An 18,086-nucleotide genomic window follows, 5' to 3' on the forward strand; every position below is an offset into this window, starting at 1 on the left:
TTCCATCAGAACATTAATACAAAAGGGTATAATATGCTCCTGTCTGGTAAGTCAAAGAATACTAGAATATTGCACATAATGAAGAAATCACTTATTCCAAATATTCGAAGTGGCATGTAATTTGCTGTCCTTGTGAGTAACTAATTTCCCACTATCTTAATGATAACTTCTTGCATTTCTTTTCCTCAGAAATCACTAACACTAATAAGGGCTAAGCCAAACTGTGTTCTTGGCAAAGTCTTCAGATTATAAATATTATTCATTGTTAAAAAAAAAAATCACAGAAAACCTGTGTTTTTCTAAAAATGATTGTGATGATTCTAATAATAATAATGTGGGCCAAATAGGTTTGTATGCTCTCAAACCAGCCTGTACCAAAGCTGGTCCAGCCTCTGCAATTTAGCCTGATTGTTTCCAGCTGCCATTAGATTTTGCCCTTCAAAGAGAGCTACAGCAAACAATTACAAGCAGGACAAAGGCTGCATGCTGAAAATTACTATTACAGATAGCCTGTGCTTTTAATGTAAGATAAACTGGCAACAGCAGGATTTTAGTGAACTTTACAAAGACTTCATTATTTTCAGAGAATGGTGGAAGAAAAAAAACAGGTGAAGCAACAAAACCCAGCAAAATGCAAACCCTCTATCTCGTATTGATAATTCTGAAAGAAGAAAAGCGTTTCTACACAGAACAGAATAGTAAGAGGTAAATTCATGACCGAGATAGTTTACACAACAGCTACAGAAATTCATACCAATTAGCCTGCGTTCAGGTGGAAGCTGAACAGCTGTCTGATCTGCAAATCTGCAAAGGATCATGTGCTCCTAGAAAGAAAAAAAGAAATTTGGTCCAGTAGCATTTCCCTCTTCCAAATAAAGTAAGAAAAAACTTAATTAAATGTTTAGAAGTATCAAAAATGCTATCATGTTGAAGACTCTATTTCTAGAAAAATTATTTGTGGGCAAATCCTAAATTTTGATACTGCTGTGGCTTGTAAATTTGCGTGTACATCAAGTGTTTGCAACCACAACCACATTTCTACAAATGAGTGCTTCTTGCTGAATTTTCTCTAATTCTCTGCAGCGGTTGAATTGGATGCAATGTATACACATAGTGTTCTTCAAAGACTTGGTGCAAACTAATTTTGCTTTCTATTCCCAATGAGCAATAGGCATTTCTTTTAGCACAGCCAACATGGGGCAGCATCTCTGCACCAATAAGCAGATGAGACAAAATTCTTAAATGGGTGATTTGAACTGTGGTACATTGCTCCCAAGCAGTGAGTTTGAATCCCAGAAGAATCACCTTGTGGGTCAAAATTCTTCTGCTCTGCCAAATCCATTCAGCCTCAACCCAAAAGATCCCAAAGGCAAAATGGATTGTGGCGGCAAAATACACCTGGCTGCGAATAGGAAAACTTCCCACATCAAAATAAGCACAATTCACTTTCAAACTATCCCTGCTCCACTTAAAAGTTTCTGCAGAGGCTTCTACAGAAGCTGCTGTTGATTTCTCCCTGTCTTGTCAGCCAAGGTGGGGTGCAAGCAGGCAGAATCCCATCCCCATTTGCCTTCAAACACCCCCTGTGCTATCAGAATGGCTCCTCAAGGCCCGGCCAAGCCAAGGAACGCAAGTTAGCCAGATGGTGAAAGAAAACGCCTCGAAGGTATAGCACTGAAATTAATGCTCTGATGACAGCTGTGCTCTTTGGGACAGCTGCAATATTAAGTACAGGATAGAGGAAATCAGAACCATTTTAGAACTGTACAACATTCCCAAGTCTCCTATAATGTCATGGGGAGAAAATAGAAACAGACAACAGCAAAAAGTGTTCTGCTAAGCAAAGCTTCCAGAGCTATAGTTCTCAAAAAAAAAAAAAAAGACATGTGTCTTGCATCAAAAAGAAAACTCAGGGTTTTTTTTTCTTTTCCTTTAATTCTTGCCTGATATAGAATAATGATTTTAAAGGTTTGGTTCCTTTAACAGATGGAGAGATGAACTTCACCTAAGGATATTTCAGCTTCCTTCAGTATCCTCAATTAATGATACTTACTCTAGCTTTTTATTAGGGGGACATAAACATCCAGAAGTCTTCGTTTCACACACACACAAAAAAAAAAATGAATGAAATCCCATCTTCATATTAAATCAAGATGGTAACTCCCTCCACAGTACAATCCATCCAATCCATAAATTTAATAGATACCTGACCACAAAAAAGTTTGCCCAAATATTATAAAATAAAATATTATCACTAGCTGGTACTCAGATATTACCCATTTAAATAAATCTACCATATGTTAAGGCACGGCTATTTGTTCCCTAGTATAGCTCATTCACATGAAGGTTCGCAGCTCACAGCTCCATAAGAAATACGCAAGCAAAATGAGAATATTTATAGCATGTTTAGGACTTAGACATGTTACACCTGGCCAGTTCAGTTCAAATATGGTTATTTTTGTAGTACAAAAGAGCTGAAAACATTAAACCCAGATCTGACTACTGGAGAATGGAGGAGGAATGTGGCTGCTGTTGGGTGAGAAGAGGGAGTGACAGGCAGCTTGGGGAGAAAAAGAGGGATGCGGAGGAGAGGAAGGGGATCCGTGTTAGCACAGACCCCCTCAGCAGCCTTCAGACACCCAACACAACCCAGCTTTTTGCAACATCAGGTCTCAGCTCATCCGACTAGAGCAGAGCCAAGGTAAAACCTGCACTGACTCTAATGCCTTGGCTTCCTACAGAGATGATCTAAAAAGTTAAACTAAGAGCTTAAGTTATGACTACATCATTTCCCCATGACACAGTCGTTAAATTGTCACATTCCCTGTTGGCAGAAATAAGAAGCAAAGCATTTCTAAGATCATGAAGATAATAATTATAAACTGACCAAACTTTGTATGTGCATAAACAGTTAACTGATCTACTAGAACACGGGCGCCTTCAATTCCTATTAAGTTTTCTAAGCTGTACATGCAAAGTTATTCAGTTTTACTTTCCAGTTCTCCTATAGGGAAAGTGTCTTGACAAAGAGTCTCAAAATGTGTCGTGGTAGAAATCTACGGCTATCATAACCTCATTCTTTGCAGCTATAAACTAATGAATTACAGCATAATGTCCTCATCAAAAAAGGTTTGGAATTGCCAGACTCCTGGATGTCTTTTTAGATCTCACTAAAATGAAAGATAAGAGAAATGAATTTAAAACAGGAACTGGAGGGGGGTGACACAGACAAAGTCTGGCTAACACATGGCAGCTTTGGCTACTAGCCAATAACCTGTAACAATTTATTAATATGAAATATAAAAATATATATAGCTAGAAGTATAACAAAAGTTATTTATAACTAGGATTATTTGAGGCACCAACCAGCCTAGACCACTTGTATAGACTCTTACATTATTAAGAGCAGCAATATTTTTTAGCATTGCCCTTGGCCCCTGTGCCCTTCTGCAACACAAATAATAAAATGCTGGAATTTCTATAGTGTTGACACACCTTGTGATTTAAGCCTCCATGGATCAGCAGATTGAGAAAAAAACCCACTGAGCTTTAATGAGATTATACACACTATCCTATCTAAGCATCTCTGGCTTTATAATTGTCACCATCTCCCTCTGTACTGTCAACAGGTCTACTTTAAAGAATACGTTAGTAAATGAACTTCTTCTGAACTGAAACTCCAGTTCTTCATGATTACGCATCCGAAACATATAAATGTCTTGAAAAGAACACTAATCAAGGGAAAAGATAACGGCAGGTCCAAATCCACCGTGCTGCTTTTATCATCTCAATCTATGGCCACTTATTTCCATGTAAATTAGCAAAGTGTACATAAACCAGACTGTCATGAAGGTAAGATTAGTGTATTACCAGATAACTGAACTTCCCTGTGTAAGATGGCTGGAAACTTTCTGATTTTTTTTAACATCCTCTTACTTGAAGATTAAAAAGGATCATGTCCATTTTCCTGCTACATCTTTGCTATGCTCACTGTCCCAAAAAAAACATTTGGATATTAGAAATACCATCTCTCATACTACCTTACAAAGGATTATTCTGCATATCCAAAACGTATTTCTACATTGCAAACACCAAGGCCCTTCTCTAGGATTTGACATGTAAACCTGGTGAAGTTTCTATATAGTCTTGCTCCTCTGAAATGGAGACATTTTCTTTCCATACCACAGTAAGGGCATCTAATCTTCAATTTTCGGGCTGCTTATCACTAACTAGTTGAAAAGCACGAGACAAAGCTTAACAGATCGGTAGTTGTCTGCTGTCCACCTCTCTGCTCTGGTCCTTCTTCACTCCCGTTACCTGTTATCTTCATTCTCTCAGATCCACATGCCTCGGTGATTCTTTATCCCACTTTTGTCTTTTTTTGCAGACTATCTCCACCCAGACCCTGGCTCCCCAGGGTCAAAACACACTTGTGTATTATTGAAATAATTTTGAGTAATGTTTTTTAAGAAATACTGTATGAAATTCTTGCTGTTGAGTATAAATTCTTCCTATTCATTATGTCCAATCTTCTAGACATAAATTAGTGGGAGAAATCTAATGTTTATTAGAAAACAATTTCTGTAAAAGCAATAATTTTACCTAAAAAATGATGAGACATTCCCATAGTATAAACAGTTGTATTTAAGACCTAAATAAATTGGTATCCTGTAATTGATAACTGATAAATGTTCCAGTATCTTAGGAATACCTCATAAATGATGATAGAGTTATTTTGTGGAGAAACAATTTAATTTTATTGAAGAATAAAAGCCTTAAAAATAGACAGGGGAGAGAAAGAAACACAATAACATCAGTGCTACTAATGAACATTTCACGTAACACAAGCTCATCCTTGCAATTAAAAGGCAACCACTTATTTGATAAGACTACTGATGAAATGCAGGAAAGTGCACATAACCCTCTCCCCATGCCCCCCCCTCTTTTTACATACCTTGTAGGACAATATTTCTTTGAACTGATGACTGAAAAATAAAATAGACCAGTTCAATTAATATCTAAAAAGCAGAGGTGGGAAACAGAGCAATCATTACATACTTGAACACATCTTAAACAAAACAGCAATATCTGTATCCTACGGAAGGCATTCAAAGAAAACCAGAAACCATTACAGTTCCAGCTCGCTACAAAAGGAAAAGTGCATTTGGTGTTGTTTTTTTTCTTTCCTACTGTATTATTCATAAAAATTCTCTCTTTAAACCATTATAAACGTTAGCACAGATTTACTGGCATTTCCACATTGTCACATAAATACTTTACATTACATGTAAAGAACCTCTAGACATGTGTATATTTTGTTTGCATCACAGAAGTAAAGTCCCTCTAGAATGGAAAGGAGTATAGAACACAGGCAATATGGGGTATGGGCAGGTTATCATGTTTTATGATCATATCAAATAAGGAAAAATAAAAAAATGAAACCCTAAAACGTAGCTCAAGTTGATAATTTTCTACATAGTCCTATGATGTCCCATTCAAAATTCTGGCAAACACAAAACCATAATTTACGATCTTGCAGCATCTGGAGCAACAAAGTTTTCTAACATAGTAAGCATTTCTGGTTTTCGTGATTTATGAACATAACTGGTCAAAAGTTAAACAGTATTCAGTCAATTTTAAAACAAGTCAGAGAAAAGCTATATGCCTGCTAACTTTAGAAGGCTGAAATTTTTATTGTCTCTGCCTTAAGAATACTAATTTGTTTTAGTGTGTTGTAAGAGAAACAAAAAAGGGACACACAAAAAGGGATGGAAGAATCAAATTGACTAAGAAACACTGTTAGTGCAAAGTTTATCAAACTGACAAATTCTAAATATTTGCTTGCCAGGCACTTCTCTGAGAGCACACTTCAATATTACAGGAAAACACAAAAAATATTTAACATGAATGCATAAGATTTTTTTTAGATTTGTTGATTCCTTTCAAGCCAGCAAGTTTCAGTTTCTTATTTAAGCAAATATATACCTAAGAGAATGTTGTAATTTCTAGTATAATGAAATCTGATTCATCTTGGACATTCAAAATGACACTCTATGCTTACCATCATTTTATTTATATCAAAGGCATTAAAATTCTTAAGCCTAAAAATACATAAGTATCTCCAACACGACAGATGAAGAAGAATACAAAATATCTACACAGACAAATGAAAAAGTATTTAAAATATGAACTGAAATACGGGAGAGCTTGTCTACTTGGGAATAAATCAGAGCGTTTCACAAGCAGTGAACTGTGGTATAAAGCAGACCCATTTCTTTAAGCTGATTGCTTACATCTTTCTCCAACATTAAAATGTCAATTCCCCTTCTTACAGTAATTTTCATGAGTTTTCTATTAACTTTGTGATTTCAAGGTAAAAGGTCGGCATATTACATAGATTCCCACATACTGTATCTACTATGTTGATGGTGTAAAGTCTTCTGAACTATGAACAGATAAATCCAGAAGAAAAATAACCCAGGAATTACCAGTCTGTCTCCCTTTCAGGACAGGATTGCAAAGAGAAACACGAAGAAACAGTTGCATCATAATTGTGAACCAACTGAGCCTAGACATTGCAATGATCTTCAATTGATTAACTCTACAATCTCAGTATTTTCTTCATTTAAGTTGATACTTTAAAGCTTATCTTGTTAGCTTTAGTTTACCTTTGTGGATATTTAAACTTCACTGTGTTCTGAATGAAGCCATAACAACAGGGGGAGATGACAAAGGCTGCCCGTGCCTTGATGCAGTGTTCAATCACCATGTCTGTTGCCACACCACATGCATGCAAAGCCACCTGAGTGTCAAAAACAAACAGGCAAATTCTTTATAGCAATATTCTAAATATAATCCCCTTGCAGCATTTTTTGGTTGACTGAGTTACTTAAATATACGAGGAAGTTTTTGCAATGAAAGCTGTTATGCCAAAGGCCTAGTCCTTAATTCCTCAGTTTTTCATTCCTCTCCTTCATACCTGAGGAAAATTTATGGTCCATTCTGTTAACAAGGGAACCATCAACACTGAACAAGGGTCATTCACCAAAAGAACTCAAAAGGTAGGTACACTGCATTGTGATAACAAATAAATTAAAAATGAAGTTCCAGAAAAATATTAAAAGAAAAACTACCGTGGAGATTAGTTGTGAGGGCAAAGAATCATGGACTCCACACAATCCAATGTGAATTTAAGCGAAGCCGTTTATCACTTGTTATAACTCTCCTTAAATATCTTTTGACCTGTCCATATGCTGTCCACACATCAGAAGGTTGCTTGTAATTGGTCAATAGCTACTGTTCACGCACCGGAAACTTATGGGTGATTGGATTATACAATTCTGCACAAGCTCTATTATTAAACAAAACGTATCTATATTCTAGCTGACTTGCTGACTCTTTTCTTCACTAGACAGTCTTTCTTTTGTTTTACTCAAGGTTGTACAGAGTCACATAAGACAGGTGGGCTGCTCGACTCTTGCTGTCTTGCTGGATACATAGGCCTCAGAGGCCTGTTCAGTCCAATTCCATACAATGTCCATTAACTTCAAGAAAATCACTCAAATCTCCCACAATTAGTCAAAAGTTCTCGTCAAGCAAAAAAGACTTAGAAATACAAAGAACTACTTCAAAACTGGATTTTGACTTAGCAGTAAGAGAAGTAACAGATGCACCTGAAGACCACATTTAAAGGACAACCTTTACCCATAAACTTTGATCATTTGATCATAAGGTGTTGAGTAAAAACTTCAGAAGACAAACACTGCGGGGGAAAAGCATCAAATACAACTTGCCCTCCTGTTTGTTTTTTTTTTCCCCCCCTCCTTATTCTTTTATTTCTTTTTCTTAGTGATGTGCTTTCAAACTAAAACTAGAATGTCATTCAAACACAACAGCTTGTTGTGCAAGCACTGATGTGTGTTTGGCCAACACACAGAGTGCACCCCAATTCTTTATGTTCTTCTCCAGAAAGGCAAGTTATTGCTGTACTCAATATATCGCAAGGAAAGGCAAGCAGCTCTCTCCTCTCAATACTTGCTCAAAGAATAGGCCTGGTGCATACACACTGCTGTATGTTTTCATTAAACTAAGGGCATTTTTGAAGCACATTTTTCATTTTAGGCAGCGGTGTGGATTTGTAAATCTGTGTTGTTTTCTTTGCTTTTTGTTCACTGTAAATTTAGAAAAAAAGGTTTAAAACTGCAAAGGGTTCAAAGTTGTTTTTTCAAGGTACAGCAACTGGAAGATAAAACCTTTGCTCTCAGATATAGATTAAAGCAAAGACTTTCTTTGCAGACTGCTTGATGTAAGCTCAACTGAGCAATCATTAATCATCAACTGAACTATCATGGTTACAAATATTTCTGTCTCAAGCAGAACATTTAAAATTAATAAGAAACTAAATTCACAATTAAAGTTTTCTGCTCATATGAATTTAACAACAACAACAAAAACTACTTTAACACTAGAAATAGATTCTTAATATCGCAGCTATTAGGTTATCATGGAATATAATTATAGTTACTTCCTCATCTACCCCACTTTTTCCTCAACATGGTCAGGCAGCATTCATATTTTTGTATTTGATGAGAGCAGACACTTCTTTCTTCACTCATGTAATACAAAAGCCATGCCAATTCGCAACAAATCAGAAATAGAAAACTTAATACAGATTAATATAAGAAAGGAGCTTCTCGTTGCATCAAAAATACCTGTCTGTAAGGACATACAGAGTATTCTTCTCCCTGATACTTTACTTGTATTAAGAATAATTAACCAGACGCTGAAGTTTTGAAGTGGAAAAGTTATAATCACTTACCCCAATGTTAAAAGTCCCATTAAAATAGTCTAAATTTGCTTGAATGAACCAAATGTTGTTTAAACCTAGTTCATCACTTCTGTCTTTAGCACGGACCAGAGACAACTCCTTATTTTCTATGAGCACCACCTAGATTTCATACATAGGAGAAAGTAAGGCAAAATAATACCGAGAAATCAAAGTACAACATAGTCAATAAGCACAAAAATGTGTAGCTTAGTTGATAAAACTTCTAAGTTACTTGTGGCAGATCTTCAAAATGATTAGCAGGAAATCCAGCAGCAATGGAAAACATTTAATACTTGCCCATATCAATCAGTTTGCAAATATTGTATATTTTCCTATAACTTATGTTTTCTCAGGAAAGCACCACACACATTTGGGATTATGCTAATAATGTGCATGTTTCGAATCTAAGTGCCCTGCTGAGCCAAGTGTGTCTTCATATTTATTCTCACTACACACACACACCTTTTAAAGATTATTATCAGAGACCAAAAGCTCATACCATCTATAATTTTTATTTAGAATTTACCTGACAGGATGGCATCATGTGAGCAAGAACAATTCCAACGTGACCCTGCAAAAACAAAAAAAACAAAATCTGAGTTACTTTCCAGTGTCCTGTGTTGTTGACTCATTACATGATAAGCATTCCCTAACCAGTGATAGAACCTTTGAAAGCAGCTAAAATTACAGCATTTATACTTTGGCTTTGCTTTGTGGCAGCAACCATCTAGAACTGCAAAGATGAAAGCTGAAAGAAATTACATAATATAAATTAAAATATACATTACCCCTCCACTGCAAAAATCCACAATCACATCTCCAGGCTTAGCAAGCTTTGTCACCGCTGCTACCAAATTGTTCAATTGTTGCTGCTTCCTCAGAGCTCGGTCTCTAGACATCTTTCCTGGGGGTGACAGAGAAAAATGATCAAGTAGTGATCAGCAGTTCTCAACACTGATATTTTCAAATGGGCAACAGCAAAGCATTGCAAATGAAATTCATGGCTGAGACTAAAAACCTTTGGGCATCCAAAATCTACTTTGAGCTAAATTCACAAATATTTGGTAGAGCTTTCTCTGTACCTTCAGCATATTTAAAAATTTACTTTCCACTTGTTGCTGTTAATGTATCTTCAGGAATAGACTCGTATAAAATTAACATAATCAAATTGGTGTAAGTTCTAACCTGATGATATTCCAAACCTATGAATCACGCCCAGGAACAGAACTCAGATCCGTTCACAGTAAGGCTGCCAAAATAAATCCTTATTTACTCTATCTATACTTTATACTTAAGCATCTTGTTTTTAAAAGTTGTACTCTTTCTCCTGTCAATTTTCAGTTTTCACAATAAGCAGCCCTCTTTATTTAAATGACTGTATGTGCAAGGAGGTACTTCTCAAAGCAATTACTCTTGTGTAGCAAAGCCTGGCTTTCCATCACATCTGTAACACAACCAGAAAGGGGAAAACTACTAATTTCTTTCAAATATGCTTGGAAAAGTCCAGCATACAGTTGCTTCAGATATAAGGAACAGGTTAGTCAGCATTTACATATTTGTAAAGATGTATTTTGTCTCAGTGGGGCTAACAGAACGCTAATGGATCCATTTAATATTCTTTTTGTTTGTTCAGGAAGCAGAGTTTGACACAGATATTGACTGTAAAAATATTCCTGAGCTCATCCTTACTGTAAGAAAAAAGGTACTGATCTCTCTTAAATCAGTTTTCGTGAAGGTTTAAGTGTACCAAACAATCCTAATGTTCTTTGAAATATTACCATATTTCCTACTTGGAGCACCATTTTTTTATTTGACTCTAAGCACGCTCCAGTTTTGTACTAAATTCATTAACTTTGTCTATCAAAAATAATTTTTCCTAGTACTGAGAAGTAGTTTAGAATAAAATCTACAAATTAGCGAAGTTCCCTGGTTACTAAAACAGTCATTCAAATCATCATCAATTGCATCTATTATACAGTTTACTGTTTAAATCTCTATCATGAAAATGTACTATTCTGTATTATATTTTATTCTAAATAACATTTCAAGCAGACACACAACTCCTGATCAGAACTGGATAAAATTTCAGGTTCAGCTAATACCAGAAAATTGGGCTTTCCAAAAGCACAACAGAGGCATAAACAGTTTTTGGGTTGACGGAATGCAGTATGGACTTGCCCTTTGAACCACATATGTGTATATATATATATATATTTAACCTATATATATTGAAGTATTACATTTTAAGTAAAAACAGTGTAGATATTAAACATTAGTTAATATAATATAGGTACACTAGAAGTATGCCAGTGTCTCATTGTTTTTCAGCCTGGGCTTCCTGCATTGGCTTAATATGATCTCCTCTTAAAACAGTTTTCCCATTGATTTAATTTCAAAAGTAACTCAGTTTGGTCAAAGGAAAAAAAAAAAATCTAGCTCTATTTCCCTTCTTCTGCATCAGAATTTTAATGCATTAATCCTATCACAAAATATCCTACTTTATCACAGACATAAGCAACAGAGCAAGATTTGCAAAAATACCGTTAGCACTTCAGGTATAAAAATCCCTTTCTCTCACACACACTATCTTGGTGTAGTCTACAAAGGTCAGATTGCTATGAAAATGGACCTCTGACAACCTAAGTAGGAATTTGGACTGCTTACTTTCTTGTATTAGAAGATTCGGTTTTGAATTGCTCATCTTCAAAATTCATCTTCTGAATATTCAACAAAAAGCAATGCAGACACAAAGAGCTAACCATTTTTACACATCTAATCTAGTATTTACACTATTTATAAAAAATTTATAATTCAATTATGAAGCCTCTATATGCACTCAAATTAACCACTGTTATCCACTAGTATGTACTTGTTAGAACCATGCTCATCTAAGTTTTTCACATTATAATATTGCCAGTAGCAAAATCTTTAGTATAACCATGTATAACCAACCACCTCTCTGAAAACACAACATTAGTTCCAAAATTCTGAGCTATAACACAGTTAAGCTAATTGCAATGTCTGTGCATCTTTCTCATTCTCAAGCCTTTGAGATTCATATTTTCAAGCTATTTTTCCAAAATCCCAGAGTCTAGGGAATTATTTTGTTTTCAAATAAAAGCAGGCAATACTATTCAATCATGGGATTTCAAGGAAGATATCAAACATTCTTACTGCCTGTAATGCTAAATATCTTGCTGAAAGAGCAGGTGCTGGAGCAAACACAGCACAGCAGACAGGTTTGCAACAGCTTTACAGCAGCGTCAGTCCGTTTGCCTTTATCTTCCACCCCTTATGTGCTCAAACCCATCTCTCACTTATAGAAAAGTGTTTGAGTAAGATGTGAGGAGGGACACACATCAATACAAACCTTAAAAAGTGAAAGACGGCAAAACTTTGGGGGAAGAATAAAGGCAAAAGGAAAAGCAACCTCTGCTGTGCTAATGTGGAAAAAGGTCTCCAACCCCAAGAGTTGTGCTGCTTTACCTATGCAAAATATTCTACCAAATGTCAGCAACTTACTGGCTTGAGAGGTAGGGACTGCTCACTTTCTGCAAGATTCCTTCCAATGAAGACATCACTGCCTGACAACAAAACAAGAAGCATATGGTTTCTTGCCTCTCACAAGCCTAATACACAGACTGACAGCTACTGGCTTGTGGGGAAAGAGGAACAGCTAATTCCTGCTAAACGCAGTGCTCACCAGGGCCTAAGTGCAGTTATCTCTTGCAGAAACAGGTGACCTCCTTCCCCAGCATGAACCAGAGACGGGCTGCTGTTGAGGTCAGAAGGAGGGCCAGAAGCCCTGTCTTTCATGCTCGGAGCAGTTCAGCAGGATCTTACCTCCAGGGGACCAACTCTTGGTAGCTGAGAGGCAGCCTGTTCACAGCACACGCAGAACACAGCCAATTTCACTTCCTGAGTTCCCTGTGCTGAATAGCTATACCTAGACTTTTAAGGAAAGGAGCTAACGGGGTCTATACAATAAGGTGTAGTCACCAGTAGTCACCAGGAAAGACCAAAAGACACCTTCTGATATATATAATCTCATTCATTCTCACCAGCCTCAAAATAAGCAAAAAAAAAAATTAAATTTTAGGTATAGTAATAATTTGGATTATTCCTGTCTCTGATTTGCTTATCAATAAGAGTGAGAAAGACTGAACTAATAATTCAGAAAGAGGAAAAGCTGGCTTAGAAGACAGACATGATTCATTTGGCCCTGAACAGCTGGCAGCAGGACAAACAACAGTACTTACAGCTTCACTTTACACATACCCTGATGAAAAGGAATTTCATCCTACATTTCAAACATTACAAAAATTAAATTCCGCACTGCAAAGGGTTTGATGACTGATAATTCACTGACATTTTAATAGGCAAATAACCACATCATTTCAGAATGGCTGGATATGACTTCCAAAACCAGGCATTCTGACTAAGGTTACAGATTTCTACCTTGTCTGATCTACACTGCAATTATCATACACTGTAGCGCGATCCTCGACAAATTAGGAGTTCATGAAAATTTCAGTCAATTCAATCAATGTTACCATATAAAATGAGTCTATCTGGTATACATGTGGTTTATGTTAGTTAAAAGTGCTGAAAAAACATTCCAGAGTTCATAGGAAATATAGGAATTACAAACTCCATCATAAGGTTTTAATTCAGTAATAGTAACTGCTTTATGACTTAACTGTTTTCCTTTCATTTCTTATTTTTTCTAATTAAATTTCTTAGCAAAATTGGGAGGTGGGGAGGCATCAAAATGAACTGCAGTTTAGCTAGTCTGCATAATTAATTCCCTGGAATACCTAGCTAAGTAGGATGTTTTCTATACAGTTTTGAAGCGAGCCACCGGCTTTGGCTAAGCACTCTTTGAATCTCTAAAGCTGAAGGTCAGTATCTGCATCTGCCAGCTTACCAGTCTCCCACTGACGATCATTATTTAAGTTTGTATAACCTCAAGAATTGCATGATATTCACTTTTATTATAAGAAGTACGTATGACAGATTTTGCAGCAGCGCAACACAGCCAAGTACAGTTACACAGTATTAATTTCTTATGTTTATCGTGTTCTGGGTAACCAATTTGGGTCAGAATCAACATGTTCTTTAGTATTCTTGGCTTTGCCTTTGAGGAGCTCGGTAACTACGTAAAACCAGACCACTTGCTAAGCAACTTCAACATTTACTACTAAGAAAAAAACAAACAAGTTTCACAACAAATGTATTCCTAGCCAACTGGTATTCCCACCACCTTTAGAGATGTAATAGATATGTTATTTATCCACACAAACAGAATCAGGGCATTTTGTTGAATGCCCCTGTTCAACCTGCTCCTTTTCATTGTTGTCATTAATGCAAATCAACCACTCAAATCCAGAATAAATATCTGCTTTTTTCCTTTAATAAAAAAATTAGTGTGATCATTTGGATCACACTTCATAACAATAGTCACCCATTACAAGCAAATGCTACTTTACTGTACAAGTTATGACGGAAAGATTGCAAAGTTAAAAAATCCTGCCATAAAAAGAAGTTTTTCATGATGGGTCAGAAAACATGCAACATGCAAACAACAACATTATATATCAAGTTTATAAAATGTAATTAAATTTCAACATGTTTTAGCACATTTCTGAAGGACTACACATAAGGGGAAATGCCCCTCAGATAACACAGAAGTGTCAGCTTTTGCTATACAGCATTTATTCACAAATAAATGCATTCCAAGAAGACTTTCAGAACAAATATAAAATATCGATTAGAGACAATTCAGATGTATCAATTCAGAAAGCTGCCTAAAGATAGAAAAGATTTTAATTCCGGCTAATGCAATGTAAAATCAGCACAGAAACACTGCTGAAAACCTAACTACAAACATACATGCCCTTGACAAAAGAGCAAGAGGGTTTTTCTTTACTGATTTTATTAGGAATAGAAGTACTCAAGCTTGCAGAGATTGTCACAGGTTAACTCATCTTCCTGAAATCCAACACAGAGGCAAAAATTGAGTTTCCATGACAATGAATATATACAATTCGTACTTGTGATCTAATCAATGGTTCTAATAACAATAAGAGCTCCTCTTACTTGTGTCTTAAGCAGCTTTTTGCTGGGTGGCCTTTTGTATTATTCTTACACAGTTTATGAAAGCAAATAGTCAAGAAAACCCATAAATCTCTTCAACCACTTTGAAACAGAGATCAGGATTTAAATGGAAAAAAAAAATAGTCGATGAAACTGCGGGCACCAGCCCAGTACTCTACGTTTTACATGTAAAGAATATTAGGCAACAAAGACTTGATTCATTTGGCCTTTCCATAGCAAGCAACTCCAAACAGCTGGCAGCAGGACAAACAGCTGTAGTTTCAGCTTAACTTTACACGTCACTTCTCTTTACTGTACAATCTATCAGCATCCTTAGGGTCATCTAACTAAACAGTAAGGTCATCCATAAACGTATCCACTACATGAAAACTCTGCATTAATTAATTTAGAGGATTAAATGTAGATAGTATCTTCCTGCTCCTCATGTCAACACAGAGGGCTTTACAAAAGGGAAAACGGTGCATTTCTCTCCCTCATCTCCCCAGTATATTTTAATTACTGTAATATACTTGGACAAAATGAGACATGCAGCTTTGAGGGGTTGGAAATAGATGGAAAATTTGAGTAGGATGGACTGAAGTCATTCAAACAGCTTGCTGAATTCCCATAAATATTTCAGAAATTGATCTGAAGCCAACAAAAATGACAAATTATTAATAATTTTCCAAAAATTTAATCAGTTCAGTCAACTAAACAAAGACTCAGGCTAAAGAAACATCTGCCTTCAAAACTTAAAAAGGAAATATACATCCTACTAATTGCCAGAAAGCAGGTTAATTGAAACATCTGCCTTAATGAAAAATACGTGAGTAAGCACAAGAAAATAGTAAAAACATGAGGTAGTTCAAGAGTAGTATAGAACATAAACTTAAGACTTTCAAACAACAGGCAGATGTTTGCATGGAGTTGTGTAAAAAATGATCTTATATAAAAAAACCAGCCAAACAAATCATCACAGTAATGCTTTTTTGGATAAGACCTCTGGAGATATTGTGGTACAAGTTCCTATTCCAATCAGAGCTATGTCAAGCCTTGGTCAGGTCTTGCCAGGTCTTTAAAAACCCCAAGCGTGCAAATACCATAGGTCCCTTAGTAACCCATTTAAATGCCATATCACAGTATCACAGTATGTTTGGGATTGGAAGGGACCTCAAAAGATCATCTAGTCCAATCCCCCTGCTGGAGCAGGAACACCTAGGAGAGGTCGCACAGGAAGGTGTCCAGGTGGGCTTTGAATGTCTCCAGGGAAGGAGACTCCACAACCTCCCTGGGCAGCCTGGTCCAGTGTCTGTCACCCTCACTGAGAAGAAGTTCTTTCTCAAATTTAAGTGGAACCTCTTGTGTTCCAGCTTGATCCCATTGCCCCTTGTCCTATCATTGTTTGCCACTGAGAAGAGCCTGGCTCCATCCTCGTGGCACTCAACCTTTATATATTTATTAAACATTAATAAGGTCACCCCTCAGTCTCCTCTTCTCCAAAATAGAGACACCCAGCTCCCGCAGCCTTTCTTCATAAGGGAGGTGTTCCACTCCCTTAATCATCCTTGTTGCCCTGCGCTGGACCCTCTCCAGCAGTTCCCTGTCCTTCTTGAACTGAGGGGCCCAGAACTGGACATAATATTCCAGATGGGGTCTCACCAGGGCGGAGTAGAGGGGAAGGAGGACCTCTCTCGATCTACTGACCACCCCCCTTGTAATACACCCGAGGATGCCATATGCAACAATCATCTCTTAGAATTCTTTTTCCTTCCCCAACATCATCTGTGGACAGAGTTGTGGTGCTGGAAAGCATGTGGATACTTTTAGTGTATTATCATCATTTAATGCTGATGCAAAAATTGACCTAATAGGTGCCCAAGTATCTGTGGCTATAGAGCTCTTCAGCACCTAATAAATTGTAATAGGGGATGTCCAGCACGGAAGAAAATGAATAGTTTCTATGCTTTATAGCAATACGTTTCTGAGAAACATGCCAGTGCATCTGCTAAACAATACCTCAGCTAATAGTTCTTAAAGATAAAATCTATTCTAACATACATAAACATACATATTTCTGATAAGCGACTGTAGGAATGCTTTGCATCATTTACAAATGAAGACACTAAAAAAATCACTACATAGAAGTAGAAAAGATGTTATTTTTGAAGTTATTTAACTTATCAAAACATATGGATAACACACAAAAGTTAAGCGACTTTAGCATCACTTCCTCCTTAAAATGTCTTCCTTTATATATAGAGTAAAATTATTAAGTTTTTATTTTCTCAGACAAGCAATCACAGTCATCGCATATTGATGAAAAAACAGTAATTATACTACTGCTCATTACTCTTCTAACCAAGGAATATTTGCTGTCGCCGTCTAACAGACGGCCAAATTAAATCAAATGGGAAATTAATGCAGTATGGAGCACTTGACTATGCAGCATATTTGTAATAACAAAACCGAAATAACAGGTTAAATAGTCTTAAAATGTATTTATTTAGCTTTGCGTATATTGCATAGTAGCAGAGGATGGTCCAGACTCCTTTCAGTGGTGCCGAAAGACAGGATGAGGGGCAGTGGGCACAGACTGAAACACAGGAGGTTCCATCTGAATATGAGGAGAAACTTCTTTCCTCTGAGGGTGATGGAGCCCTGGACCAGGCTGCCCAGAGAGGCTGTGGAGTCTCCTTCTCTGGAGACATTCAAACCCACCTGGACACCTTCCTGTGTGATCTGCTCTGGTGAACCTGCTCTAGCAGGTGGATTGGACTGGATGATTTCCAGAGGTCCCTTCCAACCCCAACCAGTCTGTGATATCTAACTGAATCACCTTAACGAACAACATAAAACTAAAACTGTGATTATACTGAAGCTCTTGTCACTCAGTTTTCACCTAAAGAATACTCCTACACTTAAACAAACTACACACATGGTTGCAGCAAGGAAGAATAAGCTCTACGAGTCACCGTAAAAATTAAATTTATTTTTTTTAAAAAAGGAAGTTTCCTTATATTTTCTTAACTACCTTAAGGAACTACTGGTTTTTAAGCAAGTATTTCCCTATAGTATTTATTAAAACGATGAACAACTTATGCAAAAAAAGTTCTGTATTCATAAAACACCTTGAACTAGATATGAGATATTGCCTAATTATTAG

The 18,086-nt window shown here is 36.6% G+C and overlaps 1 protein-coding gene across 9 annotated transcripts in view; it reads right to left on the reverse strand.

Annotated features, from left to right (window-relative positions):
* The window catches only part of GSTCD (glutathione S-transferase C-terminal domain containing), a 46,330-nt gene that overhangs the window by 3,668 nt on the left and 24,576 nt on the right, over positions 1–18,086 (reverse strand). For 6 of the 9 annotated variants that reach the window (XM_071808223.1, XM_071808219.1, XM_071808216.1 and 3 more), the window contains 6 exons: positions 9,616–9,731; positions 9,354–9,398; positions 8,819–8,947; positions 6,669–6,802; positions 4,955–4,985; positions 719–824 (listed from right to left, as the gene is read on the reverse strand). In XM_071808223.1, coding sequence (XP_071664324.1) covers positions 719–824; positions 4,955–4,985; positions 6,669–6,802; positions 8,819–8,947; positions 9,354–9,398; positions 9,616–9,731 — 561 coding nt within the window. The remainder of the gene's footprint in view (positions 1–718; positions 825–4,954; positions 4,986–6,668; positions 6,803–8,818; positions 8,948–9,353; positions 9,399–9,615; positions 9,732–18,086) is intronic. The other 3 variants (XM_065836546.2, XM_071808221.1, XM_071808222.1) reach the window with 2 other exon arrangements.

This window comes from Patagioenas fasciata, chromosome 4 (assembly GCF_037038585.1).
Source record: "Patagioenas fasciata isolate bPatFas1 chromosome 4, bPatFas1.hap1, whole genome shotgun sequence".
NCBI classification, from domain to species: domain Eukaryota; kingdom Metazoa; phylum Chordata; class Aves; order Columbiformes; family Columbidae; genus Patagioenas; species Patagioenas fasciata.